Source organism: Cariama cristata, unplaced genomic scaffold (assembly GCF_000690535.1).
Source record: "Cariama cristata isolate BGI_N322 unplaced genomic scaffold, ASM69053v1 scaffold21946, whole genome shotgun sequence".
NCBI lineage: Eukaryota > Metazoa > Chordata > Aves > Cariamiformes > Cariamidae > Cariama > Cariama cristata.
This window is the reverse complement of record NW_009621842.1, coordinates 1-11,536: the sequence shown is the minus strand read 5'-3', so window position 1 is coordinate 11,536 and position 11,536 is coordinate 1. Positions and strand designations below refer to the sequence as shown.

At 43.3% G+C, this 11,536-nt stretch overlaps 1 protein-coding gene across 1 annotated transcript; it reads left to right on the top strand.

The window, feature by feature from the left end:
- Positions 1–4,250: 4,250 nt before the first annotated feature.
- Positions 4,251–11,364, top strand: TNFSF8 (tumor necrosis factor (ligand) superfamily, member 8; the record flags this gene model as incomplete). Its single annotated transcript, XM_009702136.1, has 2 exons — positions 4,251–4,445; positions 11,319–11,364. Coding segments are annotated over exons 1-2 (241 nt in total), but the record flags the coding sequence as incomplete, so codon positions are not given.
- Positions 11,365–11,536: the final 172 nt, after the last annotated feature.

The window sequence follows — 11,536 nt, the reverse complement described above, 5'->3', positions numbered from 1 at the left end:
ATACCTGTTTTTCTATTGCCTTACAAGTTTAGGTGATAAAAGTCTTTTGAACAAGGAAAACAGTTGCACAGCACGAATAAACACTAGGTAGCTTCCCAAGGAGATAATACTATGCAATGGTAGCTCTAACCTTTCTTTTTTCCTCTTATTTTCCTCCCATCCGATGTCTATTTTTATTCAGCAATTTGATTTGAGAAACAAAATGAGAAAAGAACATCGCTATTCTTGGAAACATTCCAATATGTTGCAGGAGTAGAAGGCTTGGATGAGACATATGCACCATCTCCCTCTAAAGACCATTTTATGGTGACAGCCAACAGTATCATCGCAACAGTTTTAGGAGTGTGATATTGGAGTGTCATTTACTTCATTCTGTGACCAACCTTGGATTAGGACCACACGAATGGACACAGATTCTAATAAATAAAATTTTTTAAAAAAAGAAAAAATAAAAAAAACCCTTTGTCAACCCTGGCCCAGGCATTCATCAACCTTGGCTCAAGCTGAGATGTGGAGTACAAACATAATGCTGAGGTGCAATACGAGAGAGTGATTCATCGGAGGAAACTCAAAAACCTCCGACAACAAGGTGATTCATACCTTGAGTGCTAATGGCGTTTTGCAGTAACCTCAATTTACTGATTTTGCATTTCCATAGCAAATGATTTACAAGCGTCCGCATGTGCTCACATGGTTAGATGTGTGCACTCAGGTGCGACTCAACTGAAGTTAAACAATCTGTATTTAATGGGGTCTCTCTTTGAAGATAAGAAGCCCGACACCATCTTTGCTATCTAAGACCTTTAATTAGGAAGGTAGTACTAGGAATCACACAGGGTAATAAAATATAAATTGCAGTGCATCTTCTCTGAGCTCCCTTAGATCTTGAAAAGCTAAGGACGAGGTTCTGGTAGCAAACTACACGGATGTAAACATGAATGATGGTTTTGATGGGAAATGGACCCAGTTCCCATCGAGGGTAAAAACAGAAACTTCTAAAGGCACCTATACACTTCACAACCCTGGATTTCAGTGGCAGCTGGGTACTACGCATCTTTGAAGAACTGGCCATTAACGTCTTTCAGAAAGGTTTCCAGTTCTCACAGACTTCAGTCAAGGGTGAATTTCCATTGACCACGTGGATGGGTTTTCAGTTCTCAGCAAGTCTATTTCCTTTCAGCAGGGCAGATAAATAAATATTAACAAGGGGCTAGGATATTTTGTATTTCTCTGCTAAAGAGAGTTACTTGCAATATCTACCAAGAAATAACTAGAACTGCTGGTTTTGTGGTTCACTTGTTTTCTCCCTCTGTCTTTTTATGCACAGCTCTTTGCTGCAGAGGATGCAGCACGTGCCAATGCAAATACAGGGCAAGCATCTCCTGTTTAGCCTCTTGAACCAGAGCTTGTGAGAATTGATGCAACATTGGTCAGAAGGCATGAAAGCAGTGAACTGTGCTCTGGAAATCAAGCATAATCAGGCAGATGGTAGCGTGATAGGGTGTGCAGAGTGATGTTAGGAACTAGAGGGTAACAGAGCATTACACTACAGTTACGTTTGACAGTGCATCACCACCTACAAACCAGGATGTACAGCCACAGTAGCCCAAGAACACCTATTTAACGACAAGGTACAGTGCTTTATTTACTGCCTAAGACAAAGCTACAGAAGTATCCACTTATTCTGCAGTGTTACCCTGTTTAAAAATCATGAGCTGCCTTAACAGTATAGCTGTCCTAGCTAAGCAGTGTTTCATTTCTACATTTCAAGACATTTCACCCATCACAAAAAAGGAATCATTCATAGATCCTACTGTTCCCTGGGGCAATCTTAGGTGTTTGCCTTTGCTGTCTTGGAACACTGTGTAGCATGGTATCACTGCATGAACGGATGCTCTGTGCTCCTATATATTATTATGTGACCTTCCCAGCAGATTTCAGCATCACCAACTCACTAAACTCTGTGGGTTGCCAATGCTGTACTAGTAAGCTAACCAAATTTAGCTTAGAAAGTAACAGGCCAAATTTAATCTGGATTGCACTTGTTTACAAGGGATTAATTTGTCCTGTTTTCCCTCACTGGCCTTCACTGATATCTTTTTCTTTTGTAGTCATGACCACTACAGTGTCTGACTGTCTACTTGTAAGTAAGTTAAGCACAAGTTTTTTACATTTTGAAGAGCTGACCGTGCACATCCATGTGCAACCATAAAAGCCTACAAAGGACCGTGCCTTCCTCATGAGACCAAACATGATGTGACATCCTTAAAACTACACCATCATTATTCTCTTGAAAATCATCTTCAGGTGATGGTGAGGTATGTATCTGCTCAGCCATGAACAAGAGATGCTGAACTGTCTTTTCAAGAACAGTAGATGCTGCCAGTAACTGCAAGATCTTTGTAATTTGGATTTTCCCATGTTTCAGAATTGTCACATTGCCAAGAAGGGTTGGGGAGCAAGGATGGTGTTAGGGGATCGCCATGTTATGCTTCCCAAAGGGTGGGTTTGCTGCTCTACAGGATGGGCTGCTTTAAGGGGTCAAATGAACTTTCACAGGCACGACTGTGTAAATCTTTCCCTTGCAAATCAAGATTAATTTCCAATACAAACCAAGGTGAGTGAGAACCGCTACTGCTAGCAGCTGTCCAGAAGTTTTGCATCCACCAGGTAGGACCCAGAGAGTGAGGATCCACCTCATCCAACCTGCCAGGCTTGAGTGACAGATTTCCTGAGGAAGGTCTGACCAAGTAAGACTAATGTCTTATCCTTTAGAAGAGGCGGCGGCTTCCCTTTGTCTCTGATCAAAATAGATTGTGCCTGTTTCCACGGTGATAAGAGATACCCTGAAAATTTCCACTACTTTGGAAATCTATAGAAGCCTTTGTAATGCTGTGCTCTAGTGATTTTATTGAAGATAGCAGTAATAATAGTAAGATGCCAGGACTCTGTAATGTCAGGGGTTTAAAGAGTTGGATTAAAACAGAAAGGTTCTACCTCTGGTTTGGGGGTCCCACAAGCCCAAATCAGAGGAAACTGGAGAATTACACTCAGTAAATACCTGCTTTTTCTGTTCTGATAGTCTTCCCAAGGCATCTCTTGTTGTTCTCTACTGAAGGCAAGATGTTGAGCTAGATGGACCATTAGTAAGATCCTGTTTGTCCTCTCTGATGTCCTTGTATCACCGAACCAGGAATAGCTGAGACAAATAAATACTCCTAATCATTTTGATCATGTTACACAAGTTAACTGGCTTGCATAGATAGGAATCAAAAGAGGACACATATCTAACTGTGAAAATTTTCAGAAACACCCACATGTCTTTCGAGTTGAACTGACCAGAAAGTAAGGAGTCATCTCACCTAAAAAATGTAGGGTTCGGAATGAGTGGTCCTTCCACATTGGAATGAAGTAGGAATGTTTCCAGTTAAAGACGTCTCCTTTGAGTTCTGTGAGAAGCTCTGTGGCTAGGTGATAGTCCCAGGCTAGGACAGAGCAGAGGTTTGTGGACAGGATAGCAATGAGCATTAATTTGCCAGCTGTCAATAAGCCAGGGCAGGGAGGTGAATACAGACACCTTCCGTAACACATCCTAACGTCGTGCTGTCTGCTACTTTGGTGCAACCGCTTTCATTCTATGCCTCGCCAGAACTTGCATCCTGCATCAAAGACGTCTTCCTGCCACATTTCAATGAAAATCTCACCTAACATCTCCAGACCTTCACAGGCAAGAGCAACAGTCACCAAACTCAAATCCTAGGTCACCTCTGAACACAGAGCTCTGGAGATCACAGCTCTGGGACACTACTGGGAATAAGAAGAGGTTACTGTGTGTGACAGGAAGGCAGAGCTTCGGGGCGATTTACTGTACTGAGCTGTAGCTGCACTGAGTATAAAATGAAACAGAATTTATGTAGCTCTCCATTTCACAGAAAGCCAGTGGAAGGGGGGGGCGCATAACTGATCTTGGTAACTATTCACCTTCTGACATCAGAAACCTCCGATGCAGCACACAAGACTGCCGTCGCGAAATCCCTGATCAAGAACATGAAGCTCCTTCCCCTCTTCACAGCTGCGTCCTGCTTCACGCCCCCAGGTCCCACTTTCTTTGTACTACAAGTGATGAAGTTTTTTTTCCGGATCACATGAGCCAGGATGAAGGGGGAAAATCCTGCCAGGAACAGAGATGGGCTGCAACTTGAACCTGATCAAGGGGAGATACAGAGCAGTACCCCGAGAGCTATATAAGAATGTGCTCGGCACAAGAGCAAACACTTTCTCAGGTGAAGGACTCTCATGAATCAGCCATGCATGTGAATGAAGACACCGTTTCAAGGAGGCTTGGAGCCACTAACAAAACATATTTGTATTTCATCATCGCTACCCTTGTTGCTCTACTCATCTTTGCATTAGCCACCATCATGGTCTTAGTCGTTCAGAGGACGGTAAGAAACTTCTTACTTTATTCACCGGCTTCTTTCTTTTTCTTTCTTTCTTTCTCTCTCTCTCTCCCTCCCCCCCCCTTCTCTCTCTCTCTTTCTTTCTTTCTTTTTTTTTAACCTACCGCTTTCCAAAAATTATACTGTGACCAGAAAGAGTTGCTGCCTCCTGTTACAAATGCACACACATGAATTAGGGGACAGAAAGATGAAACAAAGAGGGAGGGAAAAGAACTTTCAAAAAAACCCAACCTTTCTCCATAGGCAGCATTGATTTCTAGCATGCAATTTCTATTCTGTAAATGGAAGTGGAAAACTCATAATCCAAGATGCAAGCCACCCTCTGTCCTGCCTAGTTAGGAGGAGAGGTGGAGAGAAGACAGATCAGTGCCTCAGTGTCCTCTATCTGGTTTTACATGTGTCTCCTGTCGCTTCTTTGGGGAGTGACCACTGTCTGAGATGGTCTGGTCTGGTAGTGTCTACATGTGTTCCTCTGAAATATGGATAATTTTCAGTAATGGACATAACACAAGACATCTCTATGTGTGACACTGTGTGGTGCTGTCTGTTAGGGTGCACCATGATGTGGGGAAGCAGAGCTCCCTTGAACTACCCAGAGCAGTGGATGGAGGCAAAGTATCTCACTGCTGCTCTCTTTTTGTCAGTCCTGTTCTTGGGTGTGATTTTTAATGCAAAAGTAGAGCTGTAGCAAGGATGACTGAGGATATAAGTGAGGCAAAGTCTCACAAAAACAACTGTTCCCTCTGCCTACAGACATTTTTTCCTTCTTAAAATAAAAAGAACTGCTTTCAAGTGGATGTGGGGTTGAATGGGGAAACAGTGAGATAGTTACAGCCAGGGCAGAGGTACAGGTGGTTGTGATTATAAAAAGTGCATTTCTAATCTTACCAGGAAAATTGCCATGAACTTTACCAGGGTAAAATGTCAGGTTAGAAGTTTTACAGGCTTTGAAATCTTACTGCAAAAATCTAAGTGCTGAAGTACCTCCACTACTATTTATAGAATGAAAGCACCAGCGTGGGGCTGCTGGAGGAAGTTGGCCGTGGAAAACAAAATATGAGCTTTCAGTTCAATATTTTCTCTTACTAAATTTACCCTGTGCAATTTGTGTGTCTGTGTATGCATGTTACCCAGAAATTAAACCACGAAGGCTTAACTGATACTTCAAGTTGCACCGGAGAGGAGTCATTTCCCTGAAATCAGTGTTCTTCCTGGAAAGAGTTTGGCCACAGTTAGAATGAGACATGGGGGTTTTCAAGTGATAAATAGTGGGACATTAAGGGAGATCTTTAAAGTAACAGCCTGGGTAATTGCAGAGTTGCCATGGCTTTCCTATATAATGAGGCTTTCATTTGTACTTATTATGGAAGTAAGCATTAAATTACCTCTCCATCAGGATAAATGCAATTACACGGGTTGCCAGAGGAACAGTATTACTGAAAGAGTCAAGATTTTCATTCAAAAGAGTAATGACATTATTGTGGTCACTTTGGAAATGAGCTTGGCTGAAGGAGAAAGTGGGAAGCTGAGGTGTGTGAGAAACATAAATAAATTCCAGCAGCAGTTTTATGCTGTGAGAGGAGTTTGGCTGTAAAAGCATAACTTGTGTACTTGCTCTCAGGGAGCCAAAAGACCCTGAGTTCAGAAACAGCATAGCCATTCTTTATCTGTGACCAGTCTTGAATTTCCAGACTAGGGAACAAGTGTCAATTCTTTGAAACAGGGTCCTCAAGAAACACCAGGGCTTGCTCCAAAAACACGTTAGCTCATACTAACACTGTCAGTGTAAGGCTAGGCACAAACTCATTTGGTAAATACAGATGTGGTTGGGCTGACTATCTTGTCGTGTTGACTTCAGCGGCTCGAGGACAGGGGGTCTGGGGGGTTCTTGTACTTGGAACCCTGTGGATATTGAGTCCTGTTGCTGTAGGGATTAGAGCATCATCAATTGGCTTAATTATTTTCTTTGTAACTTCTGAAGAGAGGACCAACATTTCGTGCAATCAGCCTCTTGGGAAGATCTGTTTTTCTCTCCAGATGCTGTGAGCTAGATTATGTGAGTGGTCCTTGATCACAGGGGCAATGGTGGCAACTTCATGCCCTCTCTATGCTAAGCTGAGATAGAAAGTTTTGTTTTCCTCTGTTCAAAGGAGTGTTAGAGGGTTTTAGGGACAATGTAGGCCTTGTGACCCTTGTCTTGGGTACCACTACATTAAGAGGAGGCTTCTGGTGGCAAGCAGATCACGCAGTCCCCTGGACCCATTGCAGGTACATGGAAGTTGGCTGCTTGTCTTCCTTTTGATGAATTTACACTTGTCTAGTTTAAGATGAAGCAAGATGCATTGGAAAGGGAAAATCAAACTGCATAGAAACAAGGTCTTCCCATCACTGAAAATCTAGGTGCCCTGAGTAAGGGAAATCTGACATCAATGACGAAAACAAAAAAGCAACTATGATTCCAAGCCCGCTTCTTTGAATCTAGCAGCACTTCTAATACACATTATCTGCCCCTCCCTACCCCCACATTTTCCAACACCCCAATACATTTCCTTTACGCCTTGTTTTCAAAAAGGGTGGCATAGCACATTAGTGTCAGACCTGGGAAGTGTCATTTTTGGAACTAAACTACGTTTTTTGGAACTGACTACGTGCAGTGTTGAAGTCAGTTCGTTTCTTCAGTTTTCATCTGCAGAAACCCTTGGCTTCAGGCCATTCACTTGTCTCGATCTTAAACAGGGTGACTTTATTTTTCCCTAGAACAAGAATAGTCACTGTGTGGTGGTCCGTAGCCTTCATTTTTCCTTCTTAACACTGTTATAAGAGTGCTAAAACATCCACCTTTCTGCCTGCTGCATTTCACTGCTGCCAGTTGTACGCATATATACACATCTATGTAGATATTTATGTATATAGAGAGACAGATGTAAAATCAGTGAAAGAGTATGGGACAGAAAGGACTAGATAAATGCAATTTTAAGACTAACAGACCCTAGTAAGTCTTACGCTGTGCTGCAAGGTACACTGTATCAGACACGGAGGCCACCTACCTCTATGAACAAATCTGTGTGAATGTCCAAAGTCCGTAATCTGGGACAGTCTGTCACTGCTCTGGATTTTATAGACTTCATACTTTTAACCTCCAAACTGCATGGGCGAATCTTTTCAGCACCATTAAGGCACTCTTGGCAAATGCAAAGAATCAGTGCGGTTATTTATATTTGCTGATCTAGTCGTCAAGGCTGCCGGAGTTAACAATGTAAAACCCCTTTAGCAGGGGGACTGCCGTAACCAGAAATCGCTCCTACAGCACCCGGCCTGTTCCTGCACTATCTATTGGTGATTTGGGGCTGCTTAAAAATAATCTTGCCATGGGCTGCCCCAAGCGGTGCCTGTCGGCCCCCTCTGGCGGACAGCCCTGACAAAAAAGAAAAGGGAAAAAAAAAAAAAAATCAAAATAGCATGGAAAATTGCCCCTGAAAGCAGATTTCCCACTCATTGAACAGCAGAGGAAAACCGCTGAGGCATTTTAGAAGAAAACTACACTGTTCCAACTCTTGCCATTGGTATTCTGTACAGCGACAGTCACCTGCTGCCTAGAGGTGTCACTTTAAAAGGTTTTGTCGGTACTGGAAAAACATAATTTCACACAGGGCTCTGCTTCCTGTGATGCACATTATTAGATCAGCTGCAGGGACCGTTCTCTGCTTTCTGGAGTTTTCACATCTAGTTTCTACTTTTACCTCTTGGCAACTCAGGGCCACCTCCCTAAAGTGCCGCTGCCTGCCTTCCCCCTCGGCCAGAGACGGGTAAAGATGGTTTGAGGCTCAGCAGAAACATGGGAGAGGAGCCTTGAGGCTTTTTTTTTTCAAATTGCAAAACTTCCTACGAGGACAGCAGTCCAAAAAGCTCATCCCTGCGGAGCTGCTGTGCAGATGTGCTCTTGGAAGAGCCCTGGACGTGGTTAAGCTGACCCCAGGGCAGTTTCTGCGGGAGAGTGGTTTGGAAGTGTGTTTTCTTGGACTTTCTAGAGGCAGATACATGTTTCAGAGACCTCTGGTTAAAGAAATATTCACAGTTCTGACACAGGACATTAGAATGACCCTCTGGCAGCATCAGTCTGTGTCAGGTTGGGAAAATTTTTTCTAAAACGATTAAGGGAATGATTTTCTAAAATGATTAACTGGCACCTGATTGTCATTTTCTCTAATGAAGCAAATTCAAATTGTTCTGTTTGCTGAGTAAAGACTAGGATCCTTCATCATCAGCACCCAGATGACTCCAGACAGATAGAGTGAAATTCATTGTCATGAATTCTTCCTGAGTTGGCACTGTAGAATTTAATCTCTTTGGGGTCCTACGCTGTGCCTCTTTGCATTCCAAATTACAGCATTACATGCAATATTTTTGCTGTTAGAAAAGAAAGAAATCATGCCAGTAATATTTCAAAGCAAACTCTGAAGTTTTATTTGAATATCTAATCCATTGTCACTAAAATAAATTGCATTAGTATCTGCTGTTTTCTCCCACTGGGAGACTTCCTTAGGTGACAAGACAATACAGTAGTACATTTTAATTTTGTTTCTGTTGCCCTGATTACAAAGCAAGCTGTGAGCCAGTAGCCTTGTCCTGCATGCCATCTCCAAGGGAGGGCTGCAAGGTGAAAGCCTCACTGGTGATAACATCTCCATCACTTTACCAGACACTTCTCTACAGGCAGCAGTGAATCTGCCACCTGAGTTCATTTAGCATTATCTAGTTGGGGACCGAGCACCCCCTTTCTCTCATGCAAAAAAGGCCTTTAATTCTCCGCAGAGGGCAGAAATGCTCATACATTGCATTGAAACGTAAAGCTTCCCTGCGCTCTGAGTGCATGTGAGAGGGACAGCCCAGTGCAAGGCTCCAAGACAGGAGCTGAGAGGCTCTGGCAGACGGTCCTTTTTCAGAGTGTTTTCAGCCAAGACTGTTCTCAGTCCCACATTTGCTGATATGTATGCACAGGATCCATGAGAGTTTGTGGGGGAGAATGTCATATAGGGGACCAAAAAGCTTGGAAATGCCTGATTTTTCAAAATACAACTCTAGGTTCCTATTCCTTTCCTAAGCCAGCAGCCTTCCTGTACAGCTTAGGAAGATCACCTGGAGAAATACTGTCTCAACAGATAACTTCTCCCTTGTCTTACATAGGTGTGGGGAGAGAAAATGAACTAATCATATATTACAGATACCCAAATTATGAAGCACGTATGCCATCTCTGTCTGCAGGACACAGCATTTTGGTATTAGACCAAAGGATAACATTGCTTTGCCAGGAGCGGATGCAGATCTACACTTCAGCCATGGTTGAAAACACAATCACGTTAGGCCAAAGTCTAATTAAAAGTATTCTTAAACATTTAAGGCTAGAACATTAAGTACCACAAACAGACACAACATGACTTCTCTCACTGTCCAACCGTCTACCTTCTCCCCACACCACACCTTATCATATTTACACACAGAAATAAAGTGCCTATGTTTTAAGACCACTATGGATAAAGTTGTCTCCCACCACATGTGTGGTGTGCCTCATTTCTCCCAGGAGATATTAGATGCTCTGCTAAAGCTGGTACCAGCTTCCCAACTTTCTTCTACTTGGACATCCTGGTCGGTCACTGGGACAGGCTCCCAAAGGGAGGTGGTCATGGCACCAAACCTGTTCGAGTTCAAGGAGTGACTGGACGATGCATTTAGTCACATAGTTTAGTTTTAGGTAGTTCTGTGAGGAGCAGGGAGTTGGACTTGATGGTGTTTACAGGTCCTGTCCAACTCCAGATATTCTATGATTCTATGATCGTACGCTAAATGGGGCCTGGGCTGATTAACCTCCACATTTAGCCCAGGTAATTGGTATCCGGATAAGAGGAGCTACTTTAGGCTAGCCTGAGCAAAAACCACTCCCTGATACTGAAATCACCGTGTGACTGCTCGGTATGTATGAGTGAAGGGACGTGACACAGAGTTTCAAGCACTCTCGGTATCTTTCCGCAGCTGTTGGCAGAATTTCTTTGCTCCTTGAGGACATTGCTGGATGTGTATGAGCTGTCCTTGACTTCCCTTGTGTGGAAGTAATATACAAGCAAGCACAGGCTTCAGGGTTGTATCTTTGGATGGCAGAGAGGTGTGATGAAACAGAAGCAAGACCACAGATGAAGCCTACCATATGTCACACTTGAAGAATGTTTCATGAGCAGTTTTCAGGCCATGCTGCTTGAGGACGATTTCCCGTGTCATTTTGACCCTTGGGTTTACATCCCAGCAAGAAGTAGGAGGAAGGGTGAAGCAGGACAACACTGTCACTCTCAGACTTATATTGGGGCTCTACAGCTTTTATTTTCATCCAGCCATTGGCTTGCAAGGGATGAACACTGGCTCTCAAGAGTGTCCAGTCGTACTCTGTCCTACTCTCTCCAAGCTTGCAAGCCACAGAGCGGGGTTTTCAGGGCTTGTGCTTCCAAAACAGCCCCCCAAAAAAGCCACACACATTTCTTACAGCTCTGAGAGAATTGCTGGCTGTATCAGAAATGTAGATTTTCTACATTACAAAAAAAGGGCTGTGATGAGGGATGACTGAGGATGATACCTGGATGAGTGTCAATAGCTTGCTGGAGCTGTTTGCTCCACAGCAATCCCTCACTGACCTGTAAGGATCTATAGGAGCTATATGCTCTGTAGTGCCTGGCACTGCTCCCCGTGCATCAGGTTGTGTATTGCCTTCATGGCATTCAATGGAAACTTTTAAGATCCACTTTTAAAGTAGGATCATACTTGAATGTGGGTATGCTCCCAGAATAACCATCACTTCTCTTGCTTATCTTTCAGGCAGCTGATCCTGCCACAGAGGGCATCGCAAAACCTATCAGGACAGGTAAGACAGACACCTAAACTGACCATACATGCCATTTATCTCATCTGTAATGCAAATATTGCCCAGGATCACAAATAAGCCAATTGTGCACATCTAAACATTTCACATCAAGTCTCTTCTTGGTGAAATGCCAAGGTAGTGGAGGGAAAAAAGAAGAAGAAGAAGAAGAAGA